This window comes from Ananas comosus, linkage group 17 (genome assembly GCF_001540865.1).
Source record: "Ananas comosus cultivar F153 linkage group 17, ASM154086v1, whole genome shotgun sequence".
Classification (NCBI taxonomy): domain Eukaryota; kingdom Viridiplantae; phylum Streptophyta; class Magnoliopsida; order Poales; family Bromeliaceae; genus Ananas; species Ananas comosus.
Genome location: NC_033637.1, coordinates 2,283,455 through 2,302,359, shown reverse-complemented (window position 1 = coordinate 2,302,359; position 18,905 = coordinate 2,283,455). Strand labels below are relative to the sequence as shown.

The 18,905-nt window shown below is 39.0% G+C and overlaps 4 protein-coding genes across 4 annotated transcripts; all 4 read left to right on the top strand.

Moving 5' to 3' along the window:
- Nucleotides 537-4,996, top strand: LOC109722932 (RNA-binding protein 24-like). Its single transcript, XM_020251109.1, has 6 exons — nucleotides 537-971; nucleotides 1,398-1,530; nucleotides 2,176-2,314; nucleotides 3,227-3,263; nucleotides 3,525-3,789; nucleotides 3,941-4,996. The coding sequence occupies exons 1-6, from the start codon at nucleotides 780-782 to the stop codon at nucleotides 4,051-4,053; spliced, it is 879 nt and encodes a 292-aa protein (XP_020106698.1). The 5' UTR covers nucleotides 537-779; the 3' UTR covers nucleotides 4,054-4,996.
- On the top strand, nucleotides 7,434-10,003 carry LOC109722931 ((R,S)-reticuline 7-O-methyltransferase-like). The gene is made up of 3 exons (XM_020251108.1): nucleotides 7,434-7,905; nucleotides 8,095-8,511; nucleotides 9,528-10,003. The coding sequence occupies exons 1-3, from the start codon at nucleotides 7,558-7,560 to the stop codon at nucleotides 9,822-9,824; spliced, it is 1,062 nt and encodes a 353-aa protein (XP_020106697.1). The 5' UTR covers nucleotides 7,434-7,557; the 3' UTR covers nucleotides 9,825-10,003.
- Nucleotides 13,559-14,455, top strand: LOC109723322 (UBP1-associated protein 2B-like). Its single transcript, XM_020251654.1, has one exon. The coding sequence runs from the start codon at nucleotides 13,559-13,561 to the stop codon at nucleotides 14,453-14,455; it is 897 nt and encodes a 298-aa protein (XP_020107243.1).
- Nucleotides 14,452-16,308, top strand: LOC109723321 (UBP1-associated protein 2B-like). The gene is made up of 2 exons (XM_020251653.1): nucleotides 14,452-14,492; nucleotides 15,408-16,308. The coding sequence occupies exons 1-2, from the start codon at nucleotides 14,452-14,454 to the stop codon at nucleotides 16,306-16,308; spliced, it is 942 nt and encodes a 313-aa protein (XP_020107242.1).

Sequence of the window (18,905 nt, the reverse complement as noted above, 5' to 3'; positions counted from 1 at the left end):
CTTATAATCGTCGAATTAGGAATTGTAAAGAATACAATCTTTTTTAGCTGTAGACTTAGCATTTTTTTTTTTTCCCTTTCCTGTTCCAATCGCGGCCAGTTCCGTTCCGTTTTTGCCACTCTAGCCATGTTCCCACCATACACACTCATATGCACATGCAACCTAAAAATTTCAACCAATTTGCAAGGGCATATTAGTCAATTATTACAAAAGGAAAAAAAGAAAAAAGAAAAAAATCAATGCATGCATCCTTCTACAGGTTGGACCTCTTTCCTTTTTAAAAAAAAACTTTTCTTTTAAAATTAAGAAAAACTATATATATACAGGTTGGACCCTAATAAAGACTAGTCCACAAAGGTGAAATGAACACCACCACCAAGTTTTGGGACTATTATAATAGTATTATATATTGTGCAAGGTCCTACCTTCTCTGGTCTCTCCTTTCTTACCTTTTGCTTTTCTTCTTCTTCTTCTTCTTCATCTTCTCCTTCTTCCTCTTCTGCTTCTTCTTCTTCTTCTTCTTCTTCTCCTTCTTCTTCTTCTTCTTCTTCTTCTTCCTCTCTCTCTCTCTCTCTCTCTCTCTCTCTCTCGCCCCTAAGGATTTTAAACAACTTTCTCTCTTATTACTTTGATTGGCCATTTAATTTCCTTCCTATCACAACTTCATCACTTGTTGCCTTGGTCTTCTTTTTTCCCTTTTCATTTGATATATATACATAGATAGGTATATATATATATATACACACACACACACCTTAAATTGGAGTGTGGAGAGTTAGATGAGTACTACTCCATATAATATGGGAGGGCAACAATTTGGAGACACAACTTACACCAAGGTGTTTGTTGGAGGGCTTGCTTGGGAGACCCAAAAGGAGACCCTCAGGAAACACTTTGAGCAGTTTGGGGAGATTTTAGAGGCTGTTGTTATTACTGATAAGAACACTGGGAGATCCAAAGGCTATGGATTCGTGAGTTCTCCTTCTCCTTAACTTGATCTACTTTTTCTTTCTCCTCTTCTTAATTTGATGGGTTACTTTTTGCAAATACAATTCCTTTTATTTTATGTGCACATTGTATATCACTAATTACCTGATCTTCTCTTTTGGGTGCATATATTCTCCAAAGAATCCAAGATGTTTCATATATATGAACATATTTTTTTGGATAAAATTAAGCATCAGCTAGATATCGAATCTGGAAATAATAGAATCAGGATCTACTCTAATTAATTATTATTATATATACACTTATGTAATATCATTTCTTTTTTTTCTCTCTCTTTTCTGCATATATGTATGGTATTTATGTTCCTTAATTATAATTTGATCTATCGAAATGTGTTTATGTTTGGCTTGAATCAATGCTTTACTTATTTTAATTCTTCTTAATGCCAGGTTACATTTGGTGAGCCAGAGGCCGCAACGCGAGCTTGTGTAGATCCTTCGCCGGTGATCGATGGAAGACGGGCTAATTGCAATCTTGCTTCCCTTGGTCTTCAGAGATCTCGACCGACAACACCTCTACATGGTATTTATCTCCGATTCTTTATAAACATCTTAATTTATTTACTTTTTCTCCTTTTTAACTATGCAAAAATCAGTACATTTTACACTCATTCATAAATAGGTTGCATATAATTTTTATTTTTTTTGAAAGCCTCTAATTAAGTAGTTCATGAATTTATAAACTACTTATTGTGTGATATTCTTCAGTGCTTAATTACAAGCCTGTTAGAAATTTAGTGCATGGTTGCTGCGATTCATGAGAGCAACATATCATCAAGTTTGGTCCTGCAATATAAATTTAATTATATAATTTAATCTAAACTTTGGTGAAGCTTCAGTAAAAAAGAAAAAGTAGGGCATGGTAATTAGTAATTACGCAAATAGAAAATATGAAACAGTTGTCTCCAAAAGTTAACATTCCTTTTCAACAAGGTGAATGATAACAGGAATGGTAGTTATCCTAGGTAGTTGTTCATTTTCCATAAATAGTAGCTCAAAAAGAAAAGAAAAAAAATTCATCCTTATTTGTTTATCACTTTATATACACAATCGATACAACATTATTTCTTACTATTTGCTAGGTTGATTAATTATTCACCATGCATGTTTTGTTTTTGTTGCTTATTATTAATGGAAAAAAATATGTGACAACTTTATTTTAATGCAGGAGGGAGCAGGAACTTTAGGGTTATGAAATCATTTCATGCAGCAGGCCTTCAAGGTGGAATGGGGGCAGCTTTTCCTTCTGCTCATGCCACCTTCCCTCATTATGCCATCCAGCAAGGGATTCCCTACAATGTCTATGGGTAAGCTGTAAAGATACATACATCATGCATGCTTAGTTGCTTACTTAATTACTTATAGCAAAGAGCACTCAGATGCATAGCATGTGCCCACACAGAGTACTACTTTTTTTTTTTGAGAGAGAAATAGGTAGCACGCTACCCGCTTCGTTTATGTCATTTAGAAATAAACTTAGCTAAAAATGTGAATCAACTAGGATTCGAACTTGGGACCTCAGGTACTAACCACCAAACCCTTTGCCACTTGCTCTAGGGACGGTCGGTCCCCACGCAGGGTACTTCAAAAGGGGAAAACTCTAAATAGCTATCCTTTTCTATGTTTTTCACTTTCCAGTCTTATAAGATTTTGTTGTTAGATAAGATAGTAAAGTAGTATATATATATTTTTATAATATTATCCGAATAGTGCGATATTTGTTCTTGTTTGTAAAATATAATATCTTGTTATTATCCAATTTAAAGTGTGAATATAAAAGCAACAATGTTAGGGAAACAAATTGCAAACACATTATATGATAGGGAGCGTCAAAATGACCATACACGCTCAAACGCACACGTACAAACATGTGCGTTTGTGGGTGCGCACATGGACTTGTTGGCACAACAAACTATATATGGTAAAAAAAAATAATAATAATAAAATTGATAAAATAGAAAGAGAAATGATCTAGGCTGGTCGCTCAATATCATCTTTATATGTTATTAATATACTAACACTTATAATGTGAAGATTTTTGATTGATTCATGCACGCACTTTAAAGTGTCATATAGATTTGCTAACATGTCAGTAACATTAATGACGTATAATATTATGAGCAACCAGTAGCAGTAGTAATTAGTTGATTACTAGCTCCAAATGCATATCTTATCCATCCTCCTACAAAATTAAGCTGACATATTCTTATAAATTTCAGGTATTCTCCATATTCTCTTGAGTATGCCTATCCAGCGGTATGTTGCAATCTCTTTGCTACTTCATTTCCTACCAGAGTATTATGAAATGGAATCCTAAATTAATTTCAAAGGTTTTAATTTTATCATTTAGTCTCATGGTGTATATATATGAAATAGGTAACTAATAAGGTATTAATTTAAACAGCCACATGTGATAATAAAACGCATTATTTGTCAAATGGAATATTTTTAATGGACTAAAATGCTTCAGTGCGGTCAAATACAAAGGCATTAGTCATAATCTTCATGTGATCACAGAGTTACTACAATCCCTATGGTGGGGCAACATCTCAATATCAGATGTATGGAGGAGCAGCAACTGGATCAATGGCTACGGCGCCGAATGGATTTTATCCCTATTTGCAGTTAGGAGCGGGTGGTGGCGCCGCCTCTTACGCCGGAGTGCAGTACCCGCAGATGTTCCACTACTCAACTGCGGCCACAACGGCCGAGGCCATGGGCTTCGGGTCCCAGCATTACGGAGGGCCCATCTCCGCCGCATCGACCGCTGTGGCTCAAGCAGGTTTGTTCAGAATTGTATTGACGGCCTATTTCAGGATAGTGATATCGACAGAGCTGATCGAAATTATTATAAAGAGAGAAAAATTTATTAAGTTTGGTTTAGCTATTAAGTATGGTTGTAACTTTTAACAGTGTTTCTCCTTGTTAAACAGGTATTACAATGGCTCTCACTGCTCCAACTCTGCCAAGTCCCACATCCCACCACTACAGAGTCATCCCCACTCACTTCACTGCATCAGCAGCACCAGAACAGTCCTTGGCCTAAACAATGGTTGCTTCTTCTTTCTCTCTCATCTCCCTCCCTCAATGTGTCAGTCACTAACACATGCCCATGTCTACAGCATAGGGTCTATTAATTGCCACAAAATTTGAGTCCCAAAATGACTATTTAAAATTAAAATTTTCGGAAGAAAGAAAAAAGGACTAAAAAAAGATTGTGGGTTTAAATCATGAACTGTGGTGGTCTAGTGTGTCATCTTTAATCACAATGATCACTTTTATAAAGTATAATTAGGACCCTTTTAATCCAAACTGGGGTTTCAAATTCCCAAGTAATCTAACAGTTCAATGCTCAAAAACAATCTTATTTGCATATTTGGTGAGATGCTAGTGTTAATGACTAGTGTTGGTCCATAAATGTTCTTTGTCTCAGTAGAGTTCAGTGTAACTTAAAATATGTCCAGCTACTCTAGCTAGTGTAGATTTTAATTAGTTCTTTTATGTAGATCAATGTGGCTTAGACTCTGAGGAGAGTTTTATAGGCCCCGAGTCAGTGGCTGGTTTTGGATCACAGCTACTGTTTGTTTTTGGCATGTTTCTCTGGTACCTGTTTCTAACATTACTACTACATGTGTACTCCACATATGGTTGTGGGGTACCAACAATTAATCATAGGAGAGTTTTATTCAATCCTATGGATATACAACTATTAGTTATTTATTTTGGGTCTCTTTAAAACCCCTTCTACAGCACCATGGTTAGGTCCAAGGCCTCTCTCTCTCTCTCTCTCTCTCTCTCATTTGCAGTGTGGTACTTTCAATTAGCAAACATACAAAGCTATGGTTTGTAATAATTAACATGTATTTGCTTGTGTGGAACAAGCCCGTGATTTGGCTTTATATTTTGGAATCAGATGACAATTTAATTAGCTAATGTATGAAACAGACATGTGTTAAGCAATTGTGGCATCTAAGAATTACTCTTAACTATGTTCTCTACGCATATATACATATATACTTCCTTCTGAAAGAAATGGTTAGTTTGATATTTTCCATGTTGAGCTATTTGTTAATTTAGTAACGAGTTAATTTAGCATTGTTGGATTAATTTGCTGCTAAACCTAACATTATCTTATAACCATCACCTGGGGACTATATATGGGTGGTAACTGATCTCAATAGTAAGGCCTAGTCCGGCATTGCGTATGGAGAGGCGCTCGTGGTCGGAGCTTTCCTGAAAGAATGTTTCTACATCGTGCATTTTGTGCAACCTTATATTGTAACCAACTCGTTTAGCTGGTTCACCGTACTTCATTATTTGGTCAGTAAACACGGGCGGTCAAAGCATTTTTTAGAACAGATATATGAGCGTATAGGACATTTGTCCTTATACCTTCCTCTCTCGTTCTCTCTTATTTTTTTTTAAACTGCAATACACATTTGATTAATTTTACTTCTCACCTCTCGCGTCCATTCAACTGTTGTAGATTCTATTGTTGTGATGCTGGAATCTTTTCTTTGGCTGATACCTCCATAAAAATGGTTGAGGGTTGAATTAATCAGGTGTAGAAAAAGAATAGTTATGTATAACGTGTTTTTGTACATTTCTTTGTACTTTTGAATATGGACATTACAATTAATAGGCCGAACACAAAGGTATTCCTACCTTCCTAAAAAGGAAAAAATTGGCTCTAATTTTTGGGTGTAGACTGCATGTTTCTGATTTAACAAAAAAAAAAAAAGAAAAAAAAATTTTTAGAAAGAATTTTAATAAAAAAAAAAACTATTTTTCACGGTTTGTATTTTTTAATGATAAAAAATTAAGAACAAAAATATTAATTTCAAGTAAATAAAAATTTTTTTAATAATGGATCTGAAAAAATAAAAATTCAGCTAGAAAATTATTTTCAAATATTTTCTTGAAGTGCCTACTACAGGAACCTTCAAATATCCCTTATCATGCTATTGATAAGATAATTAATAATGCTATTATTACTCTCTAAATATTCATTACTAAATACCAAATACTTATATTATTAAACCTTAACCATTTTTTATAATATATATATATATATATATATAATATATATATATATATAGAATTTAGAACTGGAATACTATCAATGCACTAATTATTAGTGTTATTAGGTTTTCGGCTCTTGGATGAAAAAATGAATAGTTAGAATGATATGGGCCGTCTAGAGTTGAGTGAGTTTATTGATTGAATAGTATAATTTAATGGGTGAATAATTCAAAATATTAAATCTAAAAATGAAAATTCGATAGCACTAAGCGCTGGTGCTATCGCATAATATGCCCAGCAGATATATATATATATATATATATATATTATATATATATATATTATATGGCTACTATGCTTTTGGAAGCCAGGAGCTTCTGTGCTTCCAGATCGGTTTTCTATGTTGCGACTTTCGAATTGTCGATCGGCTCGAGTTAAACTTGATCTAGAGTATTTGAAGTTATCTAAAAATAAATTTTTATAATTTTTCGATATCATTTGCTAGTGATCGAAGGAGCTCAAAATTAATATTTTAATGACCGTAGTGAGCCGTTTGCAAGTTTAACGGTGTAAAATATCAAAATCACATTGAAAATTTGATTAGAAAATTCTTTGTACTATATAAAACAAGATCAATATCTTTGATCTAAAATTTTAATATCGTATTATCACGTTTTGTAAGATTTTTATTTTCAGCCGTTGATTTTGAGCCCCTTCGTTCACTAGGCAAATAATATCGAAAAATCGCATAATTTATTTTCTAGATACTTCAAATACTCTAAATCAAATTTAACGGAGCCGATCGACGATTCGATAGTCGTAATATAGAAATTGATCTGCTTTGTGCTTCCAGAAGTATAGTAGCCTCACTTTTTATATATATATATATATATATATATATATATATTATTGGACAAAGCGAAAATGAAATACCCAAAACGTTTACCTTTTTTTGGGAACCAAACACCTTTATCATAAATGAAGAGACTACTCTCTAAATGAGTATAATTAATGAAATTGTGGTTAGCAATATTCTTGCTGTACGGTAATAACACGTTAGGTAATTAGGCACCGTTTGGTTAGGAGATAGGAATAGGAATAGGCCCTTATCCCCTCTTTATACCAAAACACTAATTTTTTAGTCGAGAATAGTAGTTCTCGGTTATCCCCACCAACACCTCCATTTTTTATATAAAACTTCCTAATATTTTTTTTATCCCCGGGAACAACCCAATTTCCATCCAAACGCTATTTTTCTTATCCCCATACTTGTACCTATCCCTGTAATAACTAGTTCTTGCTTATACCCGAATCAAAGTGGGTTCTCCCAACGACCACTCAAATTACCCATCATCAAAAGTACATACTCTAAATTTTCAGCAGAATTAGTTACACAAGAAACAAATCAGCGTAGATTCACGTATATACGTACACTTATTCTTACCTACATAAATAACCAATTCATACTGCATTACACATTACACCAACTTAATTAATCATCACTACAAGAATTTTGCTTCGTTTCAGCATGGCGGAGGAGCGCAACGTTCTAGACCTGCAAAGCCAAATCCGGGCGTGGCAAGCGACGACGGCGTTGGTCTACACCATGTCTCTCCACTGCGCCGTCGAGCTCGGCATCCCCGACATCGTGGACGAAGCTCCGGCGACGCCCCTCCCCGTCTCCCGCATCGCCGCCGCGCTCCACTCTACGGGGCCTCCCCCAGACTCCTCCGTGCTCCACCGCCTCATGCGCTTCCTCGCACACAAGGGCGTCTTCGCCGAGTGCGTAGACCCAACCAGGGGCGAGCCCGCCTACGCGCCGACCCCGATTTCGCGCTGGTTCTCGCGCCGCTCCGAGCTCAGCCTCGCCTCCGTGGTATATATCCTAACTATTATCAAAAATATTAGTATCGTATTGAATACAGATTAGCTAGATCCAATTCTGACCTGCATTCATGACTATAGCTACATGTATATAATGTGAGGGGGGTTTCTCCGCGTCTTAGCTAGCTTAAGATGAGATTGCGATTATCGACCGCGGAATATCATGCGTTGCTGAACACAGGTGCTCCTCCAGAAGTGGGGGTTCCAGGCGAGCCCGTGGCACGACCTTGCGGAGAGAGTGGTGCTGTGCCGTGGCGGCAGCAAACATGGGAAGCGGGACATGTGGGAGATGACGGCGGCGGAGCCCGAGTACTCAGCGGCGTTCAACGCGGCAATGGTGGGGATGAGCAGCATCGCCATGCGGGCGGTGACGGCGGTGTACAAAGGCGGAGGCTTCGAGGGGATTCGGACGGTGGTGGACGTCGGGGGAGGGACGGGGGCGGTGCTGAAGGCGATCACGGAGCTGTGCCCGAGTGTCTGCGGCATCAACTTCGACCTGCCGCATGTCGTGGCCGCCGCGCCGGAGTGCCCCCGCGTCGAGCACGTCGGCGGCAGCATGTTCGACGGGATCCCTGCGGGCGATGCTATCTTTATGAAGGTAGAGAGAGACATTAATGCATGCACGTGCACCTGCCCAACCGAAAAGTGTTACGAGCACACGTGCCGGCAGTTGTAAAAGAGTCAAAAAAATTAATATATAATTAGTCGGTCCAGACCACATAGACATAGGTAGGTTAGAACCGTCTATTTTAAGGACAGATATAAATTCAGATTCAAATATTGAGTATAAATTCAGATTCAAATATCGAGTAGATCAATTTAAAAATTAAATTACTTTTAAAAATAAAAAAATTAGTTTTTAAAAATATAAGATGGAATAAAAAATAGTAAAAAAGTTATAAATAAAAAATAATAATATTGCCCTTTATATTATATTTAAATTAAAATTTTTAAATTTTATATTTAAATATATAACTTTTAAATTTTAAATTTTTAAAATTTAAAATTTAAAATTTAAAAATTTTAAATTAAAAATACAAAATATAAATTATTTAAATTTTTATTTTAAAAAAAATTAAATTGCGGTGCGATTAGCTAATCCAACCTAAATTCCAGAAAAGGGTCAGGTTCCCCCAAAAAGTGTGGGGGGACAAGGGGATAACCTCTTATCCCCCTATACCCGAACCAAACGCTTAGATGAATAAATTTTATTAGATCTGTCATATTTTTTTAGCACTTCATGAATTTGAGCTTAGCCCTTAAATTTTTAACAAGTATATTAGAGCCGAAGGTTTGATGGTCCTCACGAACATTAGGAAATCATAAAGTGCAAAAGTTGATATGTACTATTAGGCCTTGGGCTAATAGGTTTATATTCTTAGGTTCAATTTATGTCACTAAATATGTCATATTTTTAAACTCCTATTATTAGTTTGAAATAGACCCAAAATTTTCTAATAAAAAATTTATTGAAAAACCTAATTTTGAGACGGAGAAGATTATAAATTAATCCTTATCAATTTCTTTTTCGAGTTGACTAATATATTATTGATTTGTGACCTCGTGCTAAATTATTATTTTTTTCCCCCTTTCTATTCTTGCTTGTTGTGCCAGTTGGTACTGCACTGCTTCGACGACGAAGGCTGTCTGAGGATACTAAAGAACTGCCAGAAGGCACTGCAGCAGAAATCTGGAAAGCTTATAATCGTTGAGGCCGTGTTGGGGGCAGACGAAGACGACTCTCTCGAAGACATGAAGAAAACATTCGATATGATGATGCTCGCGTACACCGGAGGGAAAGAGAGGACCGAAGCGGAATGGAGGAAGCTCCTTCGCTCAGGCGGCTTTCCGAGATGCAACATCATTCGGCTTCCGTCTTTCCATTCGATCATTGAGGCGTTCGCTGAGTGATGATATACTGATTGAAGGGGTTGAGATGTAATAAAAAAAAAAAATAAAGTTGAATAAGATCTTTTAGATAAGTTTGTTTCTCCTTCAAGAAGATGGTAGCTACATATGTTAAGGCTCCTATATATTGTTGGTGCAAATAAGGCTTGGAGTAATATTGTAGCAAAACTCTTCTTTCAATACAAATTTAAAGTAATATATTTGTGCACTAGTAAGTTTGCAACTATTTTTGGTGTAGACAACAATTTCTCTGAAAAGAATCTTCAGAGGTCCTAGTTGCATGCCTCACTGCTATTGATAAATTTATTTTTTGAATAAATAAAAACGGATAGCATGTTTTTTTTTCTAAAAAATTTATAAAAATCTTAAAGAGAAATTTAATTTTTTATCGAAAAAATGGAAAAAAAAAGATACAAAGACAATAAAAAAAATTATACTTGAAAGGAAAAAGAAAAAGATAAAAAAAAGATAAAATGAATAAACACTAATAAATTGCTGCCGATGGATCACCCTTTAATTAAGGTTAACATTTAGTCTAATTTCTACGTCAAAAGTTGTTTTCTATGAAAGAATTTCTTCGATCGTATTATATAATATCATATCATGTTAATATATAGAAAAAAACTGTTTTAGCTCTCCCGCCACATTAATTCGAACAGCTAATGATCTCTCCTCTTTAATTCCCTCTCTCCCCTAATTCTCGATAATAATTCTGGGTAATTCCCTTTCCATTCTCATTCTCTCCTGAGAGCTAAACCCCGTCGTCGTCAGGTTCTTTAATTTGATCGTCGCCATGAGAAGGAGCAGCACCCCCGAAAACCTGCTGGAGTTCATCTGCGAGCCCCAGCAGGTGGTCCCCGTCCCCACGGCGCTCTCCGTACTCTACCCGTCCACCGAACCCATCCCCTGCGACCCCCTCCACCCCACCNCCACATTAATTCGAACAGCTAATGATCTCTCCTCTTTAATTCCCTCTCTCCCCTAATTCTCGATAATAATTCTGGGTAATTCCCTTTCCATTCCCCCTCCCCCCGACCCCGACGATGATGTCGCCGCCGAGGACGACTCCCGCTCCATCAGGGCCCTCCTCCTCCCACCCTTCTCCAAGTCCCAGCTCGTCGACCTCCTCTTCTCCGCCGCCGCCACCCGCCCCGACCTCATGGACCACATCCGCGCCGCCGCTCGCCGCAACCCCCGCCACCGCAAGGTCTTCATATACCCGCTCCGCCACGGCACCACCCCCGCCTTCCTCGCGGACGTCCTCCGCGCCCACTAGATCGGCCCCGACTCCGTCGAGTGCGCCCTGCTCGCGGAGCTGGGCGCCCTGCTCGCGCGCTACGGCGCGGTCGCGGAGGGCCCCGCGTGGGTGGGCGCTCGCGTGTCCAGCGCCGACGGGAAGAGGACGCCGGAGCCGAGCGCGGCGTACGTCGTGTACGAGGATGCTGCGGCGGCGTACGCGGCGTTCGTGGATAACCCCAAGGTGGTCGCGGGCAACCTCGTGCTCTGCGAGAGGGTGCTGCACATCACCTGCTGCCGCATCAGCTGTCGTCTGTCGATGCCGCCGCTGCCAATGACGGCGGAGGGTCGAGAAGGCCCGAGGGAGGGGGCAAGGCACGAAGCTGCGGCGCCTCCTTGAATTTGACGATCCTACATGGCTGACGTTGTAAAGATCGTTAATTGTGCATTAATTCTTTTAAATTCGCTCTTGTTGATACTAGCTAGGAATCTTATAGGATTTTGGACTGGCTCGATGATAGGAACTTGTTGTGCATAACAAAATATTGGAAGAGAATTTTGCGTAGTTTTGAATAAGAGCATTAATGGAGGTAAGTTTTGCATATTTTTGAAAAATGGCTCTAACTTAATTTAACACTCCTTTGCCCAAAAACCAATTTACGCATATTTTCCAAAAAAAAAAGATTGGAAGAGAATTAACCCCCTTGTTGATGGAATTGTCATCTGTTCATTATTATGGGGTTAATGCAAATTTTGTCTCCTTTCTAAAGAGGCATTCATTTGAATATGTTACCACTTCAGTTTTAGAACTTTGACTCATTAACTGTTTAGCGCGACCAAATTTGGAAAAAATATAAGACAACTTTATGTGAATACAGTAGGGAGCAGAAACTTTAGGCTGTGTTTAGTATCGGGATATTTCGAAATAAGACGGAATATTTCTCAATTTCTAACCAAACGGTGGAGAAAATTTTAGGCTGTGTTTGGTATCGGGGATATTTCAAAATAAGACGGAATATTCCTCAATTTCTAACCAAACGGTGGAGGAACTTGGAGGAACGGATTGTTCCGATCCAAGCGAGTTGTTCTGCGTTGTTCTGAAACAACTCATTAAAAATAGTTTTTAGGGGAACTAAGAACAACTTTATTCATCTCTTTATTTTATTAAATAAACAGTTATATAAATAAATATATTAATATAAATAGTATCATTAGGTTAATATATTTATACTTAAATCTTATTATATAATATAAATTAATTAAATTAAATATATTATTTATTTTATTAATTTTTATCACATATATATGAATATTTAATTATTTTTATATTAAGTATAATATATGTAAAACTATTTTCTCNACCAAGTCCATTTCTACATCCATTTCGTGCAAAAATGACTCCGACTCAGTCCGACACTCTCCAGAAGTGTCGACTAGTCACTAATACTATAGTCATTCTGACAACTAAACCCTAGGAACATTACATTATTAATTAAAATTATAAAGATATTGTTAGTATTATACTTTATTCATTATATATATTATGAATAAATTATATAAAATAAATCATTACATAAAATAAATTATTATATATAATAAAATAAATATAATATTTTAAATTATATTGTTACATAAAATATTATATTATAAATTACTATATGAAATGATTCTATAAATAATTTTGTATAAAATATACTAATATAAATTAATTATTTTATTTTTAAAAATATATTTAGAATTTGTTTTACCTTTTTTTATCTAAACGTTTCTAAGAATATCCTCTAAAATATCTCAAAATGCTTTCAAGTTTCAAACACAAATTTATAATTATTTTATCTTATACCAAAATATTTTCTATTTTTAAAAATAATAAAAATTATTTTTTAAGATTTAATTTTCCAATCAAACTCAGCCTTACGGTTATGAAAACATTTCATGCAGCAGGCCTTGGGGGCAGCTTTTCTTTCTGCTCATGCCACCTTCAACCTTTTGAAGGACACAAAGACAATAAAACGGATAGCATACTTTTTTTTTTCTTTTTCTTTTTTTTCTAAAAACAATTTTAAGAAAATCTTAGAAGAGAATTTTAGTTTTTGTATCAGAAAAAAAAAAATACAAAGACAATAAAAATATTATGAATGAAAGAAAAAAGAAAAATAAAAAAAGATAAGATGAATAAACACTAATTAAATTGTTCCCAATGGATCACCCTCTAATTAATTAAGGTTAACATTTAGTCTAATTTCTACGTCAAAAGTTGTTTTCTAAAAAAGAATTTCTTCGATCTTATTATATAATATCATATCATGTTAATATATAGAAAAAAAACTGTTTTAGCTCTCCCGCCACATTAATTCGAAGAGGTAATGATCTCTCCTCTTTAATTCCCTCGCTCCCCTAATTCTCGATAATAATTCTGGGTAATTCCCTTTCCATTCCCATTCTCTCCTGAGAGCTAAACCCCGTCGATCGTCGTCAGGTTCTTTAATTTGATCGTCGCCATGAGAAGGAGCAGCACCCCCGAAAACCTGCTGGAGTTCATCTGCGAGCCCCAGCAGGTGCTCCCCTTCGCCACGGCGTTCTCCGTACTCAACCCGTCCACCGAGCCCATCCTCTGCGAGCCCCTCCACCCCACCTTCGCCCCGCTCAACCCCGACCCGGCCGAGGACGTCGCCGCCGCTCACTACGCTGAGGGCGACTCCAGCTCCATCAGGGGCCTCCTCCTCCAACCCTTCTCCAAGTCCCAGCTCGTTGACCTCCTCTTCTCTGCCGCAGCCATCCGCCCCGCCCTCCTGGACCGCATCCGCGCCGTCGCTCGCCGCAACCCCCGCCACCGCAAGGTCTTCGTCGACCAGCTCCCTCCCGGCACCACCCCCTCCGCCCTCGCCGCCGCCCTCCGCGCCCGCTTTGGCCCCGACTCCGTCGAGTACGCCCTCGTCGCCCCCGGCGGCCTCTGCGCCATCGTCCTCTTCCGCCGCCTCTGCGACGCCCGCCGGGCCCTCTTCTCCCCGGTTGGCGAGGGCCTCCTCGGCGCCGGCCTCTTCCTCCCCCTAGACTTCTTGATCCCGCCCGCCGGCCGCGACCGCCGAGCCGTCGTCGCGCGGTTCGCGGGCCCGCGCTCTCCGGAGCGCCTCGCGGAGCTGGGCGCCCTGCTCGCGCGCTACGGCGCGGTCGCGGAGGGCCCCGCGTGGGCGGGCGCCTGGGTGTCGGGCACCGACTGGAGGAGGACGCCGGAGCCGAGCGCGGCGTACGTCGTGTACGAGGACGCTGCGGCGGCGGACGCGGCGCTCGTGGATAACCCCAAGGTGGTCGCGGGCAACCTCGTGCTCTGCGAGAGGGTGCTGCACATCACCGCTGCCGCATCAGCTGTCGTCTGTCGATGCCGCCGCTGCCAATGACGGCGGAGGGTCGAGAAGGCCCGAGGGAGGGGGCAAGGCACGAAGCTGCGGCGCCTCCTTGAATTTGACGATCCTACATGGCTGACGTTGTAAAGATCGTTAATTGTGCGCGCGCACTGCATTAATTCTTTTAAATTCGCTCTTGTTGATACTAGCTAGGAATCTTATAGGATTTTGGACTGGCTCGATGATAGGAACTTGTTGTGCATAACAAAATATTGGAAGAGAATTTTGCGTAGTTTTGAATAAGAGCATTAATGGAGGTAAGTTTTGCATATTTTTGAAAAATGGCTCTAAATTAATTTAATACTCCTTTGCCCAAAAACCAATTTACACATATTTTGCAAAAAAAAAAAAGATTGGAAGAGAATTGACCCCCTTGTTGATGGAATTGTCATCTGTTCATTATTATGGGGTTAATGCAAATTTTGTCTCCTTTCTAAACAGGCATTCATTTGAATATGTTACCACTTCAGTTTTAAAACTTTGACTCATTAACTGTTTAGCAGTGCGACCAAATTTGAAAAAAATATAAAGCAACTTTATGTGAATACAGCCTATACAGGAGAGAGTAGAAACTTTAGGTTGTGTTTGGTATCGGGAATATTTCGAAATAAGACAGAATATTCCCCAATTTCTAACCAAATGGTGGAGGAACGGTAGAGGAACTTGAAGGAACGGATTGTTCCGATCCAAGCGAGTTGTTCTGCGTTGTTCTGAAACAACTCATTAAAAATAGTTTCTAGGGGAACTAAGAACAACTTTATTCATCTTTTTATTTTATTAAATAAACAGTTATATAAATAAATATATTAATATAAATAGTATCATTAGGTTAATATATTTATACTTAAATCTTATTATATAATATAAATTAATTAAATTAAATATATTATTTATTTTATTAATTTTTATCACATATATATGAATATTTAATTATTTTTATATTAAGTATAATATATGTAAANTTCGCCCCGCCCCCCCCCGACCCCGACGAGGACGTCGCCGCCGCTCACTCCGCCGAGGCCGACTCCCGCTCCATCAGGGGCCTCCTCCTCCAACCCTTCACCAAGTCCCAGCTCGTCGACCTCCTCTTCTCCGCCGCCGCCGCCCGCCCCGACCTCATGGACCACATCCGCGCCGTCGCTCGCAGCAACCCCCGCCACCGCAAGGTCTTCGTCGACCAGCTCCCACCCGGCACCACCCCCGACGCCCTCGCCGCCGCCCTCCGCGCCAGCTTCGGCCCCGGCTCCGTCGAGTGCGCCCTCGTCGCCCCCGACGGCCGCTGCGCCATCGTCCTCTTCCGCCGCCTCTCCGACGCCCGCCGCGCGCTATTCTCCCCGCTCGGCGCGGGCCTCCTCGGCACCGGCGCCGGCATCTTCTACCCCCTCGACCTCTTTCCCCCGCCCGCCGGCCGCGCCTGCCGCGCCGTCGTCGCGCGGTACGCGGGCCCGCGCTCTCCGGAGCGCCTCGCGGAGCTGGGCGCCCTGCTCGCCCGCTACGGCGCGGTCGCGGAGGGCCCCGCGTGGGCGGGCGCCTGGGTGTCGAGCACCGACGGGAGGAGGACGCCGGCGCCGAGCGCGGCATACGTCGTGTACGAGGACGCTGCGGCGGCGGACGCGGCCCTCGCGGATAACCCCAAGGTGGTCGCGGGCAACCTCGTGTTCTGCGAGAGGGTGGTTTACATCATCGATCCACAGCCGCATCCCCCGCCGCCGCATCAGCTGTCGATGCCGCCCCCGCCGCCACCCTCCACGGTGGCGGAGCCTCAAGAAAGCCCGAGGGAGAGGGAAGGCAGTAACCCGCGACGCCGCCTCGATTTTGACTGCGAAGAGGGCGGACCCCGTAATTAAAGATCGGTAATTGTGCGCGCGCGTTACATTCTTCCAGATTCGCTCTTCTTGATATTAGGAATCTTGTAGGATCTTGGATTGGCTCGATGATAATGATAGGAACTACTTGCACATAAGAAAAATATTGGAAGAGAATTCTATGGAGTTTTGAATAAGAGCATTAGTGGAGGTAAGTTTCTAACCCTCCTTTGCCCAAAAACCAATTTACGTATCTTTTCCAAAAAAAAAACATTGGTTGATGTAATTGTCATATGTTGATTGCCATGGGGTTAATGCAAATTTTGTCTCCTTTCTAGAGAGGCATTCATTTGAATCAGATATATATATTTAGCCTGATCATATTCTTACCCGAATTAAGGTTGGTTGAATTTTCAGGAGCAACTTAATTTCCTAGTAAAACTGCTGGAAAGGAGTTAACAATTGCTAGATTTTTTTTGATAAGGGGAGCTGAAGAGGGCCTGTTTAATTAGGCCAAAATGTGAAGCACATAGCAAGATCGTTTGGTTAATGAAAGAAACTTTTTTTTGTTATTATTATTGTTCTTTTCAATGAAAGTTACGTAATACTATACTTACAAATAAATTTTTATAGTATTTCACTAATTTACATATACAGTCATATTTAATTGATGAACAAGCACAAATCACGAAAAGATTAACACAATTTACAGTTCTAATGTTAAAATCTAACTTTTAAATTTACAATTTGTAAAATAGTATAAGGTTTATTTATAAACAAATTATTTTCCGAAATTGATTACAATGGTTACAAGAAGTAATTAACTCGAGCCAAAGCAAAGCTACAGCTGCTATTCTATGAGCTCGAGATACAAATCATTTATTAGAAATAGGGACGGGCCGAAGTAGCTCGTCGAATCACCTTTAGGGCCTGTTTAGGCGAATGCTACGCACATAGCATGTCGCGCATGTAGGAGATCGTTTGGCAAATTTAAAAAACTTTATTTTAAATTGTTGTTCTTTGCAATGAAAAGTAATGCAACATTTACAAATAAATTTTATAATATTTCACTAATTTACACACACACACACACACACACATATATATATATATATATATATATATATATAGAGCAGGACTACTTTGCTATTAGGAGCACAGCAGCCCTTGTGCTCCTAACTTTCTAATCACTCATCAAGTTTGATGGGTGGTTTGAATGAGAGAGGGAAGAGATATTGGAGAGAAATTAGGTGTCTTAATTTTTCTTCTCCCTAAATTTCTCTTCAATATCTCTTCTCCTTTTTATTCTAACCACCCATCAAACTTGATGGGTGGTTAGAAAGTTAGGAGCACAAGGGCTGCTGTGCTCCTAATAGCACAGTAGTCCTATTATATATATATATATATATAAATTGATGAACAAGTATAAATCACGAAAAGATGAACACAATTTGCACAGTTGTAATGTTAAAGTCTAACTTTTAAATTTATAATTTGTAAATGTAAAATAGTATAATGTTTTATTTATAAGCAAATCCTTCTTCAAAATTGATTACAGGGGTGAAAAGAAGTGACTCGAGCCAAAGTGAAGGTACAGCTGCTATTCTATGAGCTCGAGATACAAATCATTTATAAGAATGATAATGCAAGAAAAGATGCGAAAGGATCGCATTATATAAATATAACTACAAAAATTTTGTAACAAGTTGTATGAAATCTAAAGTTTTTTTTTCTTTTGCGTTCAACTATGGACATTGATGCTCAACTACGCACTACCCGTATCCATAACTTATTACCAATAGAAATGCAATTGCCAAGTTGCACTACTATTACAGGAAAATTATAGTCTATGTTTCCTTCTTCTTTTTTTTTTTTTTTTTTAATCCCCTTTTCTATTAGTTTTATGAGTGGGTGCAGTTTAGTTTCCTCATTATATATGTTGGCAAAGCATCAAATATATACGGTGCAATCACACTCAACAACTTTATTTTGGCTTCTCCTTTTGGTACTGTCTCTTTCTCTGCATTTATTTTGGTTAATTTCTTACACACACTAGAAAAGCCATCCTCAAGCTATCCCCAATCCCCCTTTTTGGAGAGATCACTGTATGGAAGTCGTTTACCAAATCATCAATGAAAATTACAACTTCACATGCAACATCATTGGATATGAATATTATCGAAAGAGCAATGTTATCTGTACCTTTGGATTAGTTGTGTATCTTATATTTTATTCATCCAACAGCTCTTTTTTCTTACTTATTTTATTAATTTTTTTACAAACTTAAAATACCATATTTGTGATTTTGCACTTTTTTATTTCAGTATCCCGTGGTTTAAAGAGTATAAGATTTATATTTAAATATACGTATAGATCGTCCAATTTAAAAAAAAATAAATTCTTTTTTAGGTGTTGATGTCTTCTAACGCTAGAAATGGAAAATGAGAGTGAGGCAAAGACATATAGAGATGTAAATTTCTATTTGTTAATGGGATCGAGCTGGATTTGTATATAACCGGCTCATTGTGATATGCCTAACATACTATTATAAAAATAAAAATTAAATTCTTCTACCATAATTTTCAACCAAACTTAGCACAATTTGTCTGGAGTTCCAAACAAAACCTCTCCTCTCTAAA